This window comes from Heloderma suspectum, chromosome 3, assembly GCF_057233095.1.
Source record: "Heloderma suspectum isolate Gila_16-S chromosome 3, 16-S_ref, whole genome shotgun sequence".
NCBI lineage: Eukaryota > Metazoa > Chordata > Lepidosauria > Squamata > Helodermatidae > Heloderma > Heloderma suspectum.
The window spans coordinates 236,710,889-236,733,725 of NC_139460.1; the positions used below are offsets into that span (position 1 = coordinate 236,710,889).

At 46.6% G+C, this 22,837-nt stretch overlaps 1 protein-coding gene across 4 annotated transcripts in view; it reads left to right on the plus strand.

The window, feature by feature from the left end:
* Window positions 1–22,837, plus strand: part of C3H10orf90 (chromosome 3 C10orf90 homolog) — a 357,993-nt gene that overhangs the window by 299,149 nt on the left and 36,007 nt on the right. For all 4 annotated transcript variants that reach the window (XR_014788775.1, XM_084841447.1, XM_084841445.1 and 1 more), the window contains 2 exons: window positions 1,449–1,642; window positions 3,624–3,825. Coding sequence is in view for 3 of the 4 variants with exons in the window: in XM_084841447.1 (XP_084697573.1) it covers window positions 1,449–1,642; window positions 3,624–3,825 (396 nt within the window). In the remaining variant the exon portion in view is untranslated. The remainder of the gene's footprint in view (window positions 1–1,448; window positions 1,643–3,623; window positions 3,826–22,837) is intronic.

A 22,837-nucleotide genomic window follows, 5' to 3' on the forward strand; every position in this document is an offset into this window, starting at 1 on the left:
AAATTGACTAAAAGTGTATATATTATTGAGAGCTGATTTAGTGTAGCAGCTAAGAATGTGAATTGGGAGCTGAGCTGTCCGGTTTAAATCTCCCCCTGCCATGAACATAATAAGAGCCTTTAGGCAAGCTACTATTCTTCAGTCCCCTCCTTCCCCCACAATATTCCACATGGGGATACTAAAATATAATGCTGGGTTAGTAATACTAGGCTACCTTGCAAAGTGGTACAAAGATTTCTGAATTTTGGGAGAGTTCAGGCTATGGTATTTCAGCACAGCGAGTTGAGAAATGAACATACAGATGTCAGTCCTTTGAAGATCTGGCCCTTTGGGGGCCCAACAGATCCGCGCCGCCCACCTGGCTCAGCTTGCGTTTGCGAGCCGAGCCATGGGCTTTTCCCGAAATCCGGGAACTTTGGAGGGTTGTTTTTTCTCATCAGTAGAAAGTTGTGCAAAATGCAAGCTCCATTTGGACTGCAGGTGGGGGTGAGGGTGTGAATTATAGCCTCTCAATGCTCCCCTGCACTAAAAACCCCCCCAAAACAACAACCCTCCATGCAAATAGAAAACTTACACAGCATGAAATGAGTTGGAACAGAACCTTTCTGCTTGAAGTGCCAGTTTATGTATGCGTATATTTATTAATGTATTTATTTATTTTAAAGCATTTTCCCCCTGCCCTTCAACTCAAAAGGCTCCCAGCAGAGCCGACAGAGCAATGAAAAACAAGATAGGCCCTGCCCGGAGGCTGCACAAAAGGAAGGAGGAGGAAAAAAGCAAGCTCCAGTACTAGTTCTTAACGTTACAGTTCTTCTAATGACCAGCTGGGCTGGAAAGAATCTAGGAGGCCTGATGATATGGCTGCTGCTGGGTGACAGTTGAGGGAGGGTCAAAGGCAGCTGGTCTCGCAGGACTGCCAATGGAATAGCCCCACTTCCCTTCTCTCCCTCTGCTGCCCCCACTAGGCGAACTTTGAGGGAGAGCCAGAGGCAACTGATCTCCCAGCAGAGCCAATGGAATAGCCCTGCTCCCCTTCTTTCCCTCTGCTGCATCCAGGAAGAACTTGCAGAGATTTTTTTTAAAAGTATATTGGTGAGCATTAAGAAAAAAGGCATCTTCCACCTGCGTGAAGGCATGCTCTCAGTGTATCTTCTCAGGATTCTGCAGCTCATTTTCCTGCACATGTACACCAGGCCTTAGTTTTCATCTCACAAGCCTCCAATTGAGGAGGAAGGATCAAAATAATTCTCCTTACTCATGAAATTTTGTTCTGTATGAGGGGCTTCCTGGGTTAAACAAGCGTAATGCCATACCTCCTCATCTTAATGAATTCTCCATATATGCCTTGACATTTTCTTCTAGAAATTAACCTCCAGATCCAAAGATGTCAAGAAGAACCCACGTCCAAATTAGCTACACCCCTTAATAAAGATCTATCTCTTTCTAAGGTGATTATAAGTTCTGTGGCTCAGCTATCAAATGGAAGGAGCATAAGAAAAGTGAGAAGAATGAGACAGTCGATAGGGTAACAACCTCCACAGCTCATGAACCAGATGTTCCTCATGAGAAACACGATGCCTTCCAGCAGCCAGAGGTCTGCTCTGAGCCTGAGAAAATTCCTGTAAACCCACTGACTCTCAGGGTAAAATATCCAAATGTTTTCTCTGCTAACTCTCAATCCTCTGATGGTTATTTTCCTGGAAACCCTGTGGGGGCAAAAAGTCACTTTTTTGTTTCTCTTTTTATCAGCAAAACACTCAGGTCACTTGAATCTCCTCTTAATTGTTCAAGAATGATTTTGCTTTTATGATACATTGAGAAAGGGGCTCAGGAGTCATTTGCAATTTTAATTTCTCTCGGTATCCTGGATGCCCCTGCTATAAATCGATGTTGCTTGTCCATTTTTCCATTGATCCCACTCTTACCTCCCCCCCCCCTGCTCTCCATTTACAAGTCCTTACTGATCTGGTAGCTGAAGCCTGAAGTTAAATTCTTGTTGAGCCTTGTAGGAGATCAGTGTAGTTTATATTCCTGAATTTCAGGCTTGCAGCCAGCTCTGACTCTGACTGAGGAATATGCTTCTGCCCCAGTGTCAAGAATCTTTTGTGTGGTGGTATGATCCAGTACCTCAGAGTCTCATAGGGCTTAAAAAGAACCTATGCAATACTAGGACTACTGTACACATAGCCAGGATGCCTGGATGCGATTTTTAGCGTATATAGTATTCCATGTATATTTTTGCAGATAGGTGCTATCTTTCTATTTTTTAAAGACATTTGGCTGTTCAGAACCAGCTCAGTAAGGTAGTGACTACAGTAGGTGCCCTTAGATAGGGATTACTTTGCCTGTCTTAGACTGATTGATTCCTGTACAACATCTTCTTGGGTCTGAAGAACACAACGAGGGGGGGGTGTGAATAAAAAAACACATCCTTTTTACAATGAGTTGCCTGTCCCTTGTGCATTATTTTTGATAAGATAAGGGTATGTTTTTTAAAAAGAAGAATGGAAGTGGCCTATTTATTTTATTTAAAGGACACAACAGTGCTGGCTGGGTGTCATCAGTATGCTGGTGGGGACACCTCTGCCCAAATCCCTGAATGACATTTCAGAGTGGTTTCATGTACATATTAAATAGCATGAGAAACAGCTTTTAGGTGGTGAGAAGTCCTGGAGAATTATTTAGCAGGGTCCCCTTGTCCTCCTCCTTGCATAGGTCATCCAACCCCAAAACCTAAGACATTCTTAAATACATAAAAACTGATGATTGCAAAAACAAGACATGTTTTCATCAGATTTTGCAGAAATATCCAGTCTTGCTTAATATAGCAATTTTCAAGCCAAACCATTTGTTCTGTGTCCTGAGTTGTTGTTTTTAAATACTTTTAATGATTTTCAATTTTGTCTAATACAACATACAACTACACAACATACATACTGTAAAATAACTACTTGTCAAGTTGGGAAAAGAGAAGTAGGGAGGAGATTAAGGGGGATAAAGGCTACATGCAGTCAGTTTCAGAGTTGTCCAGAAGTTATTCTATCATGCAAGCTAGGATTTGGCTGGTCAGCTTATCCTGGTTAGGCATAACTGTCAGTGTATGCTTTTCATATAAGTATGGTAGTTGCTCATCTTCTAAATTCTGCAGCAGGGGTGGGCACATTGTGGCCCTTCAGTTGGTTTGGCCTACAACTCCCTACCCGGCATAGCCAATGGTGAGGAATGACAGTCTACAGTATGGTGTCTACATTATGTTGTCAGCTCATGTAGGGCAAGTGAAGACAGATCCTCAGTCCATTGGTGGATAGGTGGGATGTTCTGGTCTTTCCAGTGCTGCAGAATGATGGCAAATAAAAGGGTATATCATAATATCAATTTTCTCTGTTCCGGTACAAGGTCCCACACTGTCCAGAGATGTTCCATTAGAGCAGCTACATCTGAAAGTTTCAGTTCAGTTTCCATCTCCAAGTTGTAAGAAAACTTGCTGATACTTTCCATGGATGTTGGATACTACCCTAAACTCTTGAGAAACAGGATTTTCACTAGATCAGTACAGAGGAATGATTAGATGATGCCCTCTGCATTCTGCACCCTGAATCAAAATAATTTCTTTTTTCTTTTAGGAGGCTCTGGAAGTTCATAAGCCTCAGTTTATTTCCCGTTCACAAGAACGGCTGAAGAAACTCGAACACATGGTACAATTGAGGAAAACCCAGCAGGGTGATGCTTCAGGAAAGAAACAAGGAGCTGTTCTTTCTCGCAAGCTTTCCTCATCGTCCATCACAAGTAAGAAGAAACAATTTACAGTTCCTCATCCTCTCAGTGGTAAGTTGACCTGAGGCATATATACCAAATCCATCACAGGATTTGATAGAATACACAGTATTCTTTTGTTAACTTTTGGTGGAAATTGTCCAGTCTGGAGGTTGTGTTCCATTATTGCCAATTCCTTCACAGATGTAATCTGTGGTGTAGTGAAATGCCATGTTCACGTATCAATCTGTAATTCTTCCAAAGCCCTTTAGTTCACTGCAGTCTCCTTTTTCCCAACCATACTGCACAAAGGGGGCAAATTATTTCACCGGAGAGTATATTTTTTAAGGAGAACTGTATTCTGCCACTGCAAACAACTGCGCCAGAATTCCCTTGACCCCTAGATCTCATGCAACTGTTTCCTCTGCCTTACACGTGTATACCTTACACGTGTATGACCAGTAATCCTCATCGATGTCTTATAATGTGTAAACTCTTTAAAGCATCAGGATGAATTGTTTCATTTCCAAAATAAAGTAAGATGTCAGTTCTTTTCTCTTGCTCAATCTTGGGAAGTAGCAGCTCTAAGTACAAAACTCTTGACTAAAACTCTTGTAGCCTTTTCTTAACAACAACTCGACAATAGGGATTGAGAGCATTGAATCCCAAGTGATTCATTCTTTGGTTTTTCTCACTATAAAGTTTAAGAGCATTTCTCTGCTTTACCATAGGAAGCAGGGTAGTTACCCCCCGGTGAGACTTCTGGTTGTAAGCTCCTCAAATCCTTTAACTCCTGGGAAAAATAAGAGTGATCTTATTTTTGAACTAAAAGGAAAAGACAGAAAATGTACAAAGCGATACTGCCAAAAATGCTTGTCTATGGAATGTTATTCTTTACGTTTAAAAACTTGATCTTTAAAGATGAACATGGTCACCCTTAAGCAATTAGAGATTAGTTTAGATTATTCTTTTTTTAAAACTAACCGTGTTTATGTACAGTAATCTCATCGCTATACATTAAAATTATATATACATGTGTGTGTGTATATATATATATGTGTGTATGTATATGTATGTATGTATATATATATATATATATACACGCTGCTTATGCTTGTAATTTATAATGTAAGTCTTTTTGCTTTGTAGTATTCATAATCTCCATGTACACATATTTTTGCAGTGGTTATTTCCATTTCACTATAACATTTTTATTTTCCAGGTGTCCACAAAGTTAATCAAAGGTCTGCCAATGTTAGCCAAACCTTAAAAATAGACTTTCATTTGCACATGATTGTTGTGTTCCATATGTTCTTTTACCATTCTACCACAGGTGGTTCTCACTCAGGATCAGGGGGACATCGGAAGTCCCTTTTCCCTGAGACAGGATGCAGGAACAGAGCAATGGCTTCCTGTTGAGGGAGGGGCTTCCTCCTCTAGCCAGTTCTGTTTCCTGTCTCAGTAGACTCAGGAGAACCTGGCTCAAGATCTCTAGCCAATGACACAGCAGAGGTGGTGGCAATGCAAGGCTTCCAAGTTATGCCTGTTTGGTGTCTGTAGTGCTTTTCCCAGTTCCTCTGGCAGAGTCACCCTCACAGGCTGTCACTCACTCCTCTCCCAGATACTGAGATTCTGGTGGAAAGGCAAAAAACTCCCTCATATGACTCTTAACCCCACTTAGCTCCCTAGGGAATCATTCCATGAGTGACTGGGTTGCTTCTACCAGGGTCCAAATCTTACTGTCCAAGAAGGCATTAATTTCTGTGTTTGTTGAAATTGCATGACCTGTCATACACAGATATTTCTGTGTGACAGGTATGTAGGTTTGTAAATCTCTTTCCAGTTGTCTTCAGTATTTATAGTCACATGCCATCAATATATTACATATTTTTGATAAAGGCTATTACAAGTTTTCAGTTATAACAGGTTTTGCTCAAAATTGGTCATATTCCCCATGGTGATTTCTTTGCATTTTGATCACCTAATATTTTATTTGTGAGTATTAAACCAAGTAGAATGATATTTTTGTATTCCCTTTTGTATTTTATTTTGTCATAAATTGTTCACCTATAGTAGGTAGGTTGTAAAATCCAGTCAAATTAGCATCTATCAAGACTGGTGGACATTTCTTAATTGTGAAAATAATTTTTGTAATCTGTGCGTTAATTGCTCTTTGAACTTCCTAGAAAATTCCATGGTATACCAGAATTTATCATATTTTAACTTATTAACCACTGTACTGATCTCCTCAACAGCTTGAAATGTAATGGGATTATTCCACAGAATAATCCATATAAATAGATCAGTCAGTGGGGAAAGTGTAATTACACTTTATGTGGTTAGTTTTCTATGAGTTTTTGGAAGTGTCCTTGGAGTTTCTTTCCTGATTCCACTATGGGTTCCTATATATGTCAGTTTTGAATAATATATATTCACACTATACTTACGTATTTCCAAATGTTGTATACTAAACAAATATGAAGTATGATCCTGTAGAAGAACACACTGTTGGCAGATGTTTTCCTTCCATTCTCTCTCTGTCTCCTTTTACAGTCCTTCCCCTTGCTGCTTTCCTTTTGCTAGCCTACCTAAAACACATTTATACAAAAATTGCCCCAGTATTCTTAGGGACATACAAGAATTTTGTTGAAGCTCAAAAAAATGGACAAAGAAATCCCCACTTACAACCCTGAACGCTATTGCAATTTTTGGAAGAAAGCTTGCATTGTTCTCAAGGTTGCGACTTGGTGTGTATTGAATATTTTCTACTTCTTATCTGAGGGCCAAAACTAGTGGTTTCAGTGAAGTGGAAACACCCCAAAATACTAAACTGTTAAAATTTACTTTTAAAAAATCCTGTTTGGCCCTGTTGTTTCCCCTAGGCTGCTGGCTCCTTAGTGCCTTCCCCCTTCCCCCTTGAAGACTGTTACTTCCTCTTTCCTGGGTAGAGGTGTCGGTTGCTTGGAAATCTGGTACTTTTGGGGCTTGATGGAGTTCTGCAGCGTGCCCAACTTGGCTTGCATTTGCAAGCTGAGCCACAGGTTTCCCCCAAACTCCAGGGACTTTTTCTGTGTGTGTGGAGTGTGTGTGTGTGTGTGTGTGTGTGTGTGTAGCAGTAATTTGTGCAAATAGAGATTTGTGCAAATTGCATCTGAAATGTGCATAATTCGCACAGATTGCGGCTGCACTTTGCACAATGTGCGCACATTACACAAATTATCACAAAATTCAGCTGTAATTTGGACAAATTAAAAAACAAGGAAAATCCGCTAACTGGCCTGACTCACTGCAGACCAAGTTGGGCTCCACAACAGAAAATGGACCAGAGTCCAGGGGGCCGAACCAATGGAAGCTCCTTGAGCTCCAGCCCAGAAACAGATTCTGCCAACCTCCTATTCCTGGATCAGTGACATTAATGATCCCACCCAATCAGAGACCAGTCATCTTGAATGGAATGATGATGTCACAATGCAGTGTTTCAAATTAGATTTTATTGTGTGATTATGTCACTGAGGCAGATGAGGGGGATTTGAACAAAGAAGTGAACATTTTTGCAAATATTGGGAGGTAACAATATTAGATATTAAATATAAATATTAGGTATTTTATCATGAAAATGAAGTAATTCCAAATTAAAATTGGTGCTTCAAGGATATTCAATATAACAAATATCGAATTGCTTGCTATTATTTACTATCTCCCATGGAGGTTATATAGTTTAGTGTAAAAAGGTTTAGTAAAACATCTCCCACTCCTCTAGTAACATCTTGTCGGAAGGAATTTGGTGGGTCAGGGATTGGTGTAGGAAATGATTGTGTTAGTTGTCTGACCCACCTAATCACTTCAAACAGGCATTACCAGCACAGTGTGGGATTCATACAGATTTATTTTATTATTTTTTTAAAAAAATAAATCCCGCCCTATATCATTAAGATCTCAGGGCAGCGTACAGATAAAATTTAAACAGTAGAAAACAATAAATAATTTAAACAGCTAAAAACATATTATACATTAAACATGCTAATGCCAATTAAAATCTAAAACAATAAAACAGTTAAAACAGTGTGCTAATTTAGGGAATGATTTTAGCCCTCGAAGCCTTGGTGAAAAGCCATGTTTTTACTTGGCGCTGAAATGAAAACCAATGTCTGCACCAGTCGGGCTTCCAAGGGGAGGGCATTCCACAACCGGAGCGCCACAGCAGAGAAAGCCCTCTCCCACGTCCCTCCATAGTATATCTTTCACACTGGTGGGATTCAGAGGAGGGCCCCTCCAACATACCTCAGTCCTCGGGCAGGCATATATAGGGAGAGGGCCCCCTCAAATATTGAGGTCCCAAGCTGCTTAGGGCTTTAAGTGTCATCACCAAAACTGATGTCAGGGTGGACACTGAGCACATAGAATCCCAGAGTAGTTCTGATTCTGAGGAAGAGCAGTCGCTCCTGGGAGAGGAGTGCGCTCCTCTTTCCTAGGGCCAACAGCTGACGGAGATTCCTCCCACCAGCATTCCTAGCTTAGATAGCAGTCCAAGGAATGACAGAGCGCGGATAGCAGACTTGGTGGACACGCGACGCCGACGCAGAGAGCGACGCCAAATGGAGGGCGCAGAAAGGAGGCGTAGTGCCTGGTTGGCGCACAAACAACGGCTGCGCCCAGAGGATTCAAGGGAAAAGGGGAGGGACTCTCCCTAATCCTTAAGTTCAGGGGTCTGCCAGTAATTCCCTTTCAAATGGGGACCAACTGTTCCAACTTAGGGCATAGGTATTGTGCTTCTCAGATCTAGTTGCAAACAGTAGAGTTGTTAAGTTGTAAAAGAAGAATAAAGCTTTGAAAGGAATCCCTTTGTCTGTGTCTGGACTTAGCTACTGCTGGATTAGACTGAGAGAGGCCTCCAAGGAGCCCTTGAAAACTGAATTCCGACCGGAAACATATTGGTAGCCAGTGCAATTCCTTTAAAACTAGTGTTACATGATATTTATGAGATGTTCCAGTCAGCAGTCTAGCTGCTGCATTTTGTACTAGCTACAACTTCTGAGTCGTCTTCAAGGGTAGCCCCACTAGGGGTGTACGAAACCCCGCTTACCTGGCTCCGCTGGGTTCCGCAGGTGGAGGGAGGCGATCCATTCCTCCCCCTGGAATCCTCGACGGGGGGGAGGCGATCCGTTCGTCCCCCCTGGAATCCTGCCTGGCCAGCTCTGCTCCGCTCCGCGGCCAGGCCGCAGAGCCGCCGGCTGGGCCAACCCGCAGTAGGGCCTCCAGCCGCTGCTGGGCTGCTGCTAGGGATGTACGAAAGTCACTTACCTGTTCGTGGATTATGCTGATGCTGGGGGGGAGGCGCTCTGTCCCTCCCCCTGAAATTCTGGCCGGGGGGGGAGGTGCTCCGTCCCTCCCCCCCGAATCCTGGCCGGCCGACTCCGCTCCGCAGTAATTCTGTGGAGCCGCCGGCCAGCTCCGCCAGCGGCCGGACATCCGGCCGCTGGCTAGCAGGGACGCAAATGGTGGCAGCCATAGCCACCGCCGTTTGCGTCCCTGTAGTCAGCCGTAATAGGCTACGTAAATGTTTACGTAGCCTATCACAGCTGATTAAAAAAAACAAAAAAGCCGCATGTATGCAAATGGCGGCGCCCATGGGTGCTGCCATTTGCGTTTCTTATTTTGGCACGTCTAGTCTACATAAATATTTATATTAGGGATGGGGGAGAATTTCTCCCCGAACCTTCGGGGGGCCGAGTGTCAACGCATTCGGTCCTCCGAAGGTTCAGGGAGAAATTCTCCGCCACCCCCCCGCCACCCCCCGCCACCCCCCGCCACCCCCCCGGGGTGGGACTTACATTTATGAATGTCGCTCGCGGCAGCTGGTCCCGGCGGCGGTTTGGCAGGTCTTCGTCACGGGCAGGGGCGGCAGCCGGTCTTTTGACCGGCTGCCGCTGCTGCCATTACAAGAAAAGTAAAAAAAAAACAAACGCCCCTGTGATAGGCTACATAATGTAGCAAATAGCGTTGCCCTTATTTTCGCCGTAGTCTACGTAAATCTTTACGTAGACTGTAGGGACCAAATAAGGAACGCGAATGGCGGCTCCCTATGGGGGCCGCCATTTGCGTACGCGCTTTTTTTTTTTTAAAGTCACCCATGATAGGCTACCTGACAATTAACGTAGCCTATCATGGCTGACTTTGCAGATCTAGCCATGATAGGCTACGTAAATCGTTATGTAGCCTATCACGGGGCTTTTTTCTTTTTTTCTTTTGAAGTTCGTGGCCGGGGAGACGGGGCGCTTCTCCCCGGCCTGAATTTCGGCTGGGCGAGGCGGGAAGCCTCCCCGCCGGCCTGAATTTCGGCTGGGTGAGGTGGGAAGCCTCCCCCCCCGGTCTGAACTTCGGGGGGAGAAGCGAAGCGCCTCCCCCCCACCGCGAAGCAAGCTGCGAGACCAGGTAAGTGACTTTCGTACATCCCTAATTTATATAGATAAATAAATAGATGCTACGCTATTTGCGTTCCCCTTATTTTCGCTGTAGTCTACGTAAATATTTACGTAGACTAGACGTGCCAAAATAAGGAACACAAATGGCGCCCATGGGCGTCGCCATTTGCGTACGCGCGTTTGTTTGTTTGTTTTTTAATCAGCCGTGATAGGCTACGTAAACATTTATGTAGCCTATCACGGTGTTTTTTAAAATTTAGCCGTGATAGGCTACGTAAATGTTTATGTAGCCTATCACTTTTTTTGTTTTTGTTTTTTTTAAAACTTGGAAATGGCGGCGGCGGCGGCTGGTCGGAAGACCGGCCGCCGCCGAACTGCCGCTGGAGCTGCCGCCGCCGCCAGGGAGATCCGCCCCAGGTAAGTCCCGTCCTGGGGGGGGTGCGGGGGGTGGCGGGCCGTTCCGCCACCGATTTTGGGGGGCTGAATGCGCTGGCATTCGACCTCCCTGAGATCCGTGGCGGAACTTTCGTACATCCCTAGCTGCTGTGGACGCAAACGGCGGCCTCTACGATGGCTGCCATTTGTGGCCGCAGCAGCCCGGCAGCGGCCAGAGCCGCTGCCACCGCCGGAGCCAGAGCTGGAGCCACAGCCAGGTAAGACTCCATTTCGCAGGGCTTTCGTGGGGTGGGGGGGTGGGGGGCTCCGTTATGCCACGGATTCCGGGGGGCCAAATTCACTGGAATTCGCCCCCCCTGGGATTCATTGCAGAATTTTCTAACATCCCTAAGCCCCACATAAAGTGTATTGCGGTAGTCTAATCGGGAAGTTACCAGTGCATGTACTACTGTGGCTAGGTTATCCCTGTCCAGGAAAGGCCGTGGCTGGTGAATCAGCTGAAGCCATCTCCAAGTACTCTGGGCCACAGAGTCCACCTGGGGCTCCAGTGACAGGGATGGATCTAGGAGTACTCCCATGCTATGCACTTGATCCTTCAGGGGGTATGCAACCTCATCCAGATCAGGTTGCTTATCCAATTCCTGGACTCAGGAACCACCAATCCACAGAGTTTCCGTCTTGTCAGGACTTAGCTTCAGTTCATTGGCCCTCATCCAGCCCATTACAGTCTCCAGGCACTGTCCAGCACATTATATAACTGATAAATGCTATTTATCAGTTATAGCATTTCAAAAGCCTCTTGCCATAGAATATAGAAGAGAATGGGTTAACATTTCTAAAATAAAAAATCCAAGAAGATAAAATCTATTTTTAGTCAAGGAAAGGATTGGCCTCTGAGGTATATATGCTTTTCACACAAATAAAATATAAAACATTAAACTGAGAAAGAAAAAAATTGATTACTTTTAGATTACTTGCAAAGCCTATGAATGCAAATATGCAAATATTAAGACCAATTAATCCTTCTTCTCCTTGCACGATTGCTGAAGATAAATTTTATCTTGCAAAATGACTAATAAAAATGTAATATTGAACACTATTAATTACTCAAGCAACAGCAGTTTCCCTCCTGTCATGGTTATTAATGATAAGTATCTCTCACAAGAAGCTTGTTTCATAATTCATCTACCTCGCCTTGTTCTTTATAAAAGTATAATATTTTGTTTGTGAGATTTTAACTATTCTCAGAATGACAGGAACGACTGTATCTATTAAGCAGTAGATAAATTTCTTGAGCATTCTGCTGTTCATAATCATAACGGCAACTCCGTTGGATAGGACCTTATTACTTCCATTTTGCAGTCTGGCTCAGTGGTTGTTTGATCAGTTGATCATTTATTCAGCTGCCTCATCCATGCATAAAGATTCCTATCTAGCAAATGAAGAAACAGTTCAAGCACTTGCTTTTCAAAGAGACAACACACTTCTGGCTGCATGCAGACGCTGTAGAAATCAACACTCAGTATTAGGGCTGAACAAAAATTGCTTTCCAAAATTCTCCACACTATTTTGGAGTGGTGAAATTGGGAGGGGGGAATTCACTGAATATTCTTGTGTGGGGGGTGGGAGAGGTGAAATTCTCTAAAAGTTTGCCTGGAAGCAAAAAAGAAATGTCTCAGATAATTTTTTACAAAACTGTCTTCTGAGAAATTCTGGCTCACTTAAAGAGCCAACAGTGTGATGTGGCTGCAAAAAAAGGCAAATGCTCTTTTGGGACTGCATTAATAGAAGCATAGCTTCCAAATCCCAGGAAGTACTAGTTTCCCTCTACTCACCACTGGTTAGGCCTCAACTGGAGTACTGTGTCCAGTTCTTGGCAACACATTTTAAGAAGGATGCAGACAAACTAGAGAAGTTTTCAGAGGAGGGCAACGAAGATGATCAGGACTGGAAACAAAGCCTATGAAGAGAGACTGAAAGAACTGGGCATGTTTAGCCTTGAGAACAGAAGATTGAGGGGAGATATGATAGCGCTCTTCAAGTCCTTGAAAGGTTGTCACAGAGAGGAAGGCCAGGATCTCTTCTCAATCATCCGTCATCCCAGAGTGCAGGACACGGAATAATGGGCTCAAGTGACAGGAAGCCAGATTCCGGCTGAACATCAGGAAAAACTTCCTGACTGTTAGAGCAATACGACAATGGAACCAATTATCACACTGGAGGCATTCAAGACGAGGCTGGACAGCCATCTGTCAGGGATGCTCTGACTTGGATTCCTGCATTGAGCAGGGGATTAGACTCGATGGCCTTGTAGACCCCTTCCAACCCTACTATTCTATTCCATGATAATGCTGAATGAAACACTACAGTTATGTTGTTCATGCTAGTGGATGAAGGAAGCAATAGGCTAAGAGGAGGACTGGAAGGAATCAAAACTGGATCCACAGCTGCACTTGAAATTCGCCACCCTGTTCATAGACATCACAATGAAGTGGGGGAGGTAGTTTGCTGGATATTCTCCAGGGGAAGACTGAAATTCTCCAATAGTTCAAGACAAGCTTGAAAAAGAAAATTTTCAAATATGTATCAGGTAGGGATATATGAAAGCCTTACCTGGCTCCGTGCTGGGCAATCTGCGGTGGGGGAGAGGTGCTCCGTCCCTCCCCCCGGAATCCTCCCTGGCTGGCTCCGCTCTGCAGCGGCTCCACGGAGCCACATCCGGGCTGCTGCAGCCGCAAATGGCGGCCATCGTAGCGGCCGTCATTTGCGTCCTTGCTGTAAGCCATGATAGGCTACATAAGTATTTATGTAGCCTATCATAGCAAAAGGCAGGAGCCACCATTTGCGGCCACAGCAGCCCGGCAATGGCCGGGAGACCAGCCAGAGGAGCTGCCGCATCCACCGCCGCCGGAGCCGCCGGAGCTGCTGCATCCGCTGCCAGGTAGACTCTGTCCCAGGGGAATTCCACGGGGTGGCAGGGGGGGAGGCCGTTCCACCACGGATTCCAGGGGCTGGATTCTAAGTAATCCGGCCTCACTGGAGTCCGTGGCGGAATTCTCTGACATCCCTAGTATCAGGAAATTCTTTTCTGCGAAATTTCAGCTCAGCATTACTCAGTAGGATGATGTCTTTACACATAAATCACCGCTGCGGAGATAGGACAGAGGACTCTGTTGTTACAAATGTGACCACACCACAGATGTTCACTGCTAATTATTCAGCCTCAAGGCCTTCTTTGCCCTGTGGCTCCAAAGTGAAATCTGCAGTCAAATAAAGGGTGTGACATGAGTCTATATTTATGCCCCTGGGGCACCTTGGCCAGCACCAAGAAACTGTAGTTTTGTGACCCACAATTTCAAAACATCTCACATTCCTTCCACTTCAGGTGGGCTCTCTCAAGATTACACTTTTTAATATTATGTTAAATGGAATAAACACTGCAATGTGGCACCATTTCTCAATCACTAACTTGAGTTAAGGCCAAATTAAACTTACTTACTTACTTACTTTATTTATTTATTTTAACGGTATTTGTATACTGCTCCACATCCAAAGTCCTTGGAGTTGTGAACAGCAGACAAGATAAAGACTAAAACACCATATTAAAGTATTTTAATTTTTTTAACCAAAGAAACATAGTTCTGATAAAATCAAGTTTGATAAACCACAGCTGATTATTCAAGGAAGGCTTCCAGAAATAACAGTGTTTTCAGGAGGGGCTGAAAGCAACACAGTGTTGGCACCTGCTTGATCTCAAAGGCAAGGAATTCCATAGGAAAGGTAGGGATGGCACGGGCACCCGATTCCATCCAGGAATCCGGTGGAACCGCCCCGCCCGCACCCCTGAGCCCTGATTGCTGAGCTCCTGCCCCGCTCGCCCCTTGCCCACACTCAGTGAGCAGCCCGCGCTCACCCCAGCGGCCTCATTGAGCTTGGCAGTTGCCATTTTTTTGCAAAATAAAATGGTGATCACAAAAATGCACATATTTGCATATGTGCAAAAATGTGCATTCTTGTGAATATGCACATTCACAAAAACATGCATTTTGCATAGGGATGTACGAAAGTCACTTACCTTTTTGACGGGGTGATTCGCGGTGGGGGGGAGGCATTCCGCACCTCCCCCCGAAACCCTAATCCGGCCGGCTCCGCTCTGCAGACTTTCTGCGGAGCTGCTGGCCGGGGCCGCCCGCAGTCGGACATCCGGCTGCTGGGCAGCCTGCAGGAAAAAAAAAAACACAGCGTACACAAATGGTGGCAGCTACGGCGGCCGCCATTTGCGTTCCTTTTTTTCGCTGTTTTAACCTACGTAAATATTTACGTAAGCTATTACGGAGAAAAAAAGGGGAACGCAAATAGCGTAGTGGGCGCTATTTGCGTTCCTTCCCCCCCCCTGCTGTTTTAGCCTACGTAAATATTTACGTAAGCTAATAACGGCGGGAAAAAAGGAACGCAAATAGCGCCCACTATACTATTTGCGTTCCCCTTTTTTTCGCCGTAATAGCTTATGTAAATATTTACGTAGACTAAAACAGCGAAAAAAGGGGAATGCAAATGGTGGCCGCCGTAGCCACCGCCATTTGCATATGCTGTTGTTGTTTTTTGGCTTGCCGTGATAGGCTACGTAAATACTTACGTAGCCTAACACGGCCTCTGCAGGGACGCAAAAGTAAGTAAGCAGGGTGGCCGCCATTCGCAAGTCAGCGCGGACGGCAGCAGGTAAGTGCTCCGTTTCACGCGCCTTTTGTGGGTTGGGGGGGCAGGGGCTTTATTCTGCCATGGATTTCGGGGGGCCAAATGCACCGGCCTTCGGCCTCACTGAGCTCCGTGGCGGAATTCTCTGACATCCCTAATTTTGCACTCACACAAATATGCGCATTTGCAAAATGCTTATTTTTGCACATACGCAGATATGTGCATTTTTGCAATCACCATTTTATATTGCAAAAAGTGGTGACCGCCAAGCTCAATGAGGCCACTGGGGTAAGTGCAGGCTACTCACCGAGCACAGGAGAGGCTCGAGTGTGGTCCAGGGACTGGTGAGCAGGGGCTGGGCGGCCACCTGGAAAACCTGCGTGGGAGTGGGTTCACACATCCCTAAGGAAGGGGGTCACCATGAAGGCTCTTTTCCTGGTGGATTCCAATCGGGCCATGGGTCCATGTCAAACCACCAAATTAAATGTTGTACTAATCTTGCATAGTGTAGCTATACGTAGTAGTTTTCATTACTCTTGTGTAAGTGTATGTGGGCCCTGATTCACATAGGGACTATGGTGCTCTGGGAGGTGGGGGGGCAGTTAAACCTTTTCCCCACCCATTTTTCCCCTGAAATACCCTGCCCCCCAAAATAACCCCCTCCTCCCATACAGTTGGGAAGAGGACTAAACCAAGATTACATTTCACTTTAGCCCATTCCTGGTTTGTTATGTTCAAACCAGGAACTAGGGTTTAAAATAAACACTTCTTTTTTAAACAAGCCAACTAAACAATCCAGGACTTGTCATTGGCCTGTTTACCAATTGTCTGGATTTAATTTCCGATCAAGATTCCTGATTTGCAGATAACAACTAGCCAGGAATTGGGCAAAACAAAACCAATTTCTGATTTGTATCCCCTTTCAGCCATGCAGGAAGAAGGGAAAGGAGGAGGGGCTGGTTTAGCTTTATGTACAAACCCTCCCCATGTGGGTAGAGGTATCTGGTGTGGAGCTTTCCATGTCATTTGGGAACTCCATGTGTGCAAAGAGCCCTTGGATCATCCGAATGAATTTAACAACCTCTTTTATTGCTCCTTCTTCTATGTATACTTTTTCAAATCTAACCTTTAAAGACAAAACCAATCTGTGAATACACCTGGGACTTTGAAAGATTTTTTTAAAACACACACACATACATATTTGTCCTTTGTCTTTTTTTAATGGACTAAGCTTCCCCTGGGTTGATATATTCTTCTTTTTTTATTAGCTCTGACTAGGGATGTACGAAAGTCACTTACCTTTTTGAAGGGTGACATTCGGGGTGGGGGGGAGGCGTTCCATCCCTCCCCCAAAATTCTTTCCGGCCAGCTCCGCTCCGTGGAGATTCCGCAGAGCTGCCGGCCGGGGCCACCCGCAGCCGAACATCTGGCTGCTGGGCAGCCTGCAGGGACGCAAATGGCGGCTGCTGTAGCCGCCGCCATTTGCATCCCTGTATTTTGCCATGATAGGTTATGTAAATATTTACGTAGTCTATCACGGAAGAAAAAAACAAAAAAAACACAGCGAACGCAAATGGCGGCAGCTATGGCGGCCGCCATTTACATTCCCTTTTTTTTTGCCGTGATAGGTTATGTAAATATTTATGTAGCCTATTACGGCAAAAAAAAAGGGGGGGAGGAACACAAATGGCGGCCACTACGCCATTTGCATTCTTTTTTTCTTTTTTCTTTGCTATAATAGCCTACGTAAATATTTACGTAGGCTATCATGACAAAAAAAAAGGGAACACAAATGGTGGCCGCCATAGCTGCCGCCATTTGCGTTCCCTTTTTTTTTTGCTGTGAAAGGTTACGTAAATACTTACGCAGCCTATCACGGGTTCCGCAGGGACGCAAATGGCGTCCCTGCATTAGCTGTGATAGGCTACGTAAGTATTTACGTAGCCTATCACGGCTATATGGACGAAGCGAATGGCTGCCGCAGACGCGGCGGCCATTCGCAATGCAGCACGGACGGCACCAGGTAGGTGCTCTGTTCCGGGCCCATTTCATGGGGTGGGGGGCGGGAGGCTTCGTTCCACCACGGATTCGGGGGGCCGAATGCACTGGCATTCGGCCTCACCAACATCCATGGCGGAATTCTCTGACATCCCTAGCTCTGACTGCTCAACTGGGATATGGGAGGCAATAGTTTCATGATCTCACTTCTGCTCTGCCTGCTGAGCTGAAAAGAAGAGTATAACCCTGAAATCTTCTCCCCCCCCCCCCCGTGTTCCTGGAAGAGAATATTCTGCTGTAGAAATTTTAGACGTTGCTAGTACTGACTCATGACATTTTAGATGTAAAAATTTAAGTTCATGAAGCTTAGAAGGCACTCGAATGCAGGCAGGTCCAATCTCGGGCAACAAGAACCATTTAGGAAAAAGAGATAATATGTCCAGTGTCAAAGCAGCTTGCTCTGTGTCCCTAGCCAACCCTTTCCTTGTGTAGATTTTCATGGCAACTCAGGGGAAAACTAAAAGGACAGGGCCAAGTATGATTTGTCTTCTCATTTCTTGGTCCTTGGGGAATTATATGTTCTTTCAAAACAATAGCTATGAAATCAGTGTTCGGAAACAGAGAACCCTAGAGTATATAGCAATGTGATGGAAACAGGCTTATTGCATATACTGTACATTTACCTTTTTAAAAGGAAGCCATCCAGCTCCAGCATACAGCATTACTGAGGAATAAGTATTCCACCATGTCCACCAATTTGTGTCCATTCAGGTTCATTAGTAAGGGATGGTGTAACACTACTGGGAGCTTATGTGACTTTAAAGGGGTGGGTGTGCTTTGTTCGGTACATTTGTGTCTCTGCCCCATGGAATCTTCTGATCCCTTCAGCGGTGAGACAGCACAATGCATTTTACTGAGGAGTCACCAAATTATATTGTAGGAAGATAAAGCTATTAGAGCTGCCTGCAACATCAACTCTTGGCCCTACTGTTGCTTGCTGAGTTGGCTTTCTACTTGTGCCTTTCAAATTAATCTCCAGCTTCAACAGTATAAACAATTTTTCGTTTGCTTTTTTCTGTTCTCTGGATTACAAGGAACGGTATAAACTCAAAGAAATTCAAATGTTACATTGTCTCTAAGAGGTCTTTAAAGCACTGTCTGGCAACTACAAAGACCAAAAGGCCAGTGCAGCTCAGCGGTAATGGGCCAGCCCCTTCCTGACCCCTATTGCTATCTCTTCCCCTTCAGGAAGCAGATTTCACTCTGCAGTTCATTTCCACCAGCAGCACCATCTTCTTTGTATCCAGGGGGGTAAAGGGAATTAATTCTTCTCTGGAAACAATAAGGAACTAGCTATGCACCTTTGTCATACTACATACGGGTTGGTTTCCAATGCACTGACTAACTTTGTTACAATATAGCATATTTCCAGGATTATATATAGTCATTCATCTTTGTCCAGTGTCTCCTTACATTTATGTGAAATCTGATGCATGCAAACAGCTGTTGGAGACATCTTCACATGTGCACCTGCATTGCACACACAGAGGGGTTTTTTGAAACTGCAGTGAATGAGGAACACTGTTTTCTATCTAAGTTCCACATGTTGGGGTCATGAACAAACTGGGGTCAAAATGAGCCATCTCCAGGATTATGCTAACCCACCATTTTTATTTCAGTGTTGCTGTGATACAAAAACAAAAGCCTCAGGAGATCATTCCCTCCCATATTTAAGTGGGATAAAGAATCTGTTGAGAATATCATTAGATCACACATAAATCACCCAATTCATTTTGCCAATGCTCCTGTAATGTAATGGCCTTTTGTATAGGGATGGCGGAGAATTCCGCCACAGATTTCAGTGAGGCCGAATGCACTGGCATTCGGCCCCCCGAAATCTGTGGTGGATCGGCCTGCCTCCCCGCCCGCCCACGGATTCCCCCGGGGACGAAGCTTACCTGGGTCGGATGTTCCGGACAGCGGCAGCTCCGGCGGCGGCTCCAGCGGGGGCTGGTCTTTCGACCGGCTGCCGCAGCCGCCATTTGCATCCTGGTCTTTGCCGTGATAGGCTACGTAAGGATTTACATAGCCTATCATGGCAAGCCAAGCAAAACAAAAAAAGGCGTAAGCAAATGGCGGCGGCTATGGCAGCCGCCATTTGTGTTCCCTATTTTTCGCCGTTTTAGCCTACGTAAATATTTATGTAGGCTATTACGGCGAAAAAAAGGGGAACGCAAATAGCGTAGTGGGCGCTATTTGCATTCCTTTTTTCCCCGCCGTTCTACCCTAAGTAAATATTTACGTAAGCTATTACGACGGAAAAAAAAGGAACGCAAAAAGTGCCCACTATGCTATTTGCGTTCCCCTTTTTTTTCGCCGTAATAGCCTACGTAGATATTTACTTGTGCTAGAACAGCAAAAAATAGGGAATGCAAATGGCGGCCACTGTAGCCGCCGTTAGGGATGTCAGAGAATTTCGCCACGAATCTCGAGGAGGCCGAATGCCAGCGCATTCGGCCCCCCGAAATTGGTGGTGAAACGGTCTGCCCCCCTGCCCCCCCCGCCCCGGGACTTCCCTTGGGCGAATCCTCCTGGCGGCGGCGGCTCTGGCGGCGGTTCTGCAGCAGGGCAGTGGCGGTGGCGGGGCGGCGGCCGGTCTTCCGACCGGCTGCCACTGCTGTCATTTCCAGTAAAAAACAACAACCCCTCAAAAAAAAATGTGATAGGCTACGTAAAGATTTACGTAGCCTATCACGGCTAGATTTTTAAAAAATACCGTGATAGGTGTCAAGGGCTCCTTGGAGGGCTCTCTCAGTCTAATCCAGTAGCCAAGTCCAGACACAGACAAAGGGATTCTTTTCAAAGCTTTATTCTTCTTTTACAACTTAATAACTCTACAGGTAGCAACTAGATATGAGCAGCAGCATCCCTATGCCCTAAGTTGGAACAGTTGGTCCCTGTTTGAAAGGCAATTACTGGCAGACCCCTGAATATAAGGACTAGGGAGAATCCCTCCCCTTTTCCCTTGGATCCTCTGGGCGCAACCATTCTTTGAGCGCCAACCGGGCGCTATGCCTCCTTTCCGCGCTCTCCATTTGGCGCCGCTCTCTGCGTCTGTGCCGCACATCCAACCAGTCTGCTGTCGGTGCTGGGTCACTCCCTGGACTGCTTTCTAATCTAGGAATGTTGGTGGGAGGAATCTCTGTCAGCTGCGGGCCCTGGGAAAAAGGGGCACGCTCCTCTCCCAGGAGCGACTGCTCTTCCTCCGAATCAGAACTACTCTGGGATTCTATGAGCTCAGTGTCCACCCTGACATCATCCCCGCTCCCATGAGGCCCCCCCTCCTGCTCCTCCCCTGGGGCCCTGGGCTTGTGGGGGTACAGCTGGTGGAAGCGCCGCAGCAGCAACGGAGCATGCACATTTTCTGCGGGTTCCCAGGATCGCTCATCAGGCCCTTACCACTTCCAGTCAACCAGATATTGCAAGCGGCCATGAGAAAGGCGGGAGTCCAGAATCTCGTGATCTCAAACTCCTCCTCCCCCTCCACCAGCACTGGCGGTGGGAGGGAGCCGACTGAGCGATGAGGATTGCCAGAAACCAGGGGGGACAGCAAGGACCGGTGAAAAACAGGATGGATCTTCATGGAGGGGGGAGAGCCAGGCAAAAAGCAACAGGGTTAATCTGGGCCGTAACCTGGAAAGGCCCCGTGCGGCGAGCCGCGAGCTTCCATGCGGGCGAGTGAGAGGGGAGGTATTGGGTGGACAACCAAACCCAGTCCCCCAGTTGCAGAGACGGACCTGGCTGGTGCCGCCGGTCTGCCGAGGCCTTGTAGGCTGTCTTGGCTTGCTCGAGGGAGTCCCGTAAGAGGTGGTGTACCGCTCGCAACTCCTCTAAAAAGTCCTGGGCCGCTGGCACCGAAGAGGGAGCTAGGGTGGACGGGAAGGCCTTGGGGTGGTAACCAAAATTGGCAAAAAATGGAGTTTGGCGGGTGGAAGCTTGGCAGGCATTGTTATAAGCAAATTCTGCGAGAGGCAGCAAGGAAACCCAGTCATCTTGCTGGTAATTGACATAACAGCGCAGATATTGTTCCAGAGTAGCATTGGTGCACTCGGTCTGACCGTCTGTCTGTGGATGGTGGGCGGAGGAAAGACGGAGCGTCACATGGAGCAACGCCAGTAGCTCCCTCCAGAAATGGGCAGTGAATTGGGCTCCCCTATCGGAAATGAGGCCCTCGGGCCATCCGTGGAGGCGGAAAACATGTGTCACGAACAGCTCCGCCATCTCCCTGGCTGTGGGCATCCCCGAGCTGGGGATGAAATGGGCCATCTTAGAAAACAAATCCACCACCACGAGAATAGTGGTCTTACCGTGTGAGCGAGGCAAGTCAGTGATGAAGTCAAGGGAGAGCAGCTTCCAAGGTCCTGAGGGGGTAGGCAGGGGGTGAAGCAAGCCTGTGGGCTTGCCTGAGGGGGCCTTCGCTTGCTGGCAGGTTGGGCAGGAGGCGACATAGGACTTGACATCCTGACACACACGAGGCCACCAAAAATCCCTCGTCACTCCATGCAGGGTCTTGGTGATGCCAAAATGCCCCGCTGTGGGGGAGTCGTGGCACTGATGGAGGACCCTCTCGCGGAGGAGTCTAGAAGGCACATAGACCCAGCCGGAATGGTAAAGCAGGCCACCTCGCAAAGAAAAGGGGTTAGAGTGGGGGGAGCAGAGGCTAGCCCCAATTCCTGCACCTTTGTGCAAACAAAATCATCCTGAGCCTGTGCAGAGTGAAGGAGCTCTTCCCAAGAGTGAGGCACCACAGCTGCCGCCAGGCCTTGGGGGGGAAGCCGGTCGGTCTCCTTCTTGTCAAACACATGCCGAAAAGCTGCATACTTCTCTGGGAGGATGACGGTAGCTGAAGGACTGCCAGAAGCAGAGAAGGAGGGGGGGGAAAGGGTGAAAGCCTGGGCAGGGACTGGCGCCTCCTCCTTGAGGCAATGCTCCCGGCAGTAGGGAGATGCAAACTCCATTTGCCGAAACCCCCAAGAAATCTGAGGGTTGTGCTTAGAGAGCCAGGAAAAACCCAGCACAATTGGGTATAAGGGAACCTTGGCTAAGTGAAATTGAATCTGCTCAACGTGGGACTGGGTGCGTAGAGTGATTGGAACTGTAATACGGGTCACCTCGCCCGAAGAGAGAGGACACCCATCAATGGTCTGCACTGTGAAGGGGGCAGGAAGGGGAAGGGTAGGAATCCCGTGTAAGAGGGCGAAGGTCTCATCCATGAAACTGGTCGTAGCCCCCGAGTCCACTAAAGCTAGTGCCTCCACCCCACCCCGCTGTGGGGAGAGGAGGTGAACATGCAACCGCAGATGGGAGTGTGGGGGGGTTGGGGAAGGCACCCAGCCGGTGGGGAGCTGACCCCCACACTGGAGGCCCCCAACAAGCTTGGGGGGCAGTCTAGTCAAGCCTGGGGACGAGGAGGAGGAGGAGGGGGAAGGAGAGGAGGAGGAGGCAGCAGAGCCGTGGATTTAACTGGGCAGGTCTTGGCGAAATGCCCCAGACTTCCACATCGAAAACATCAG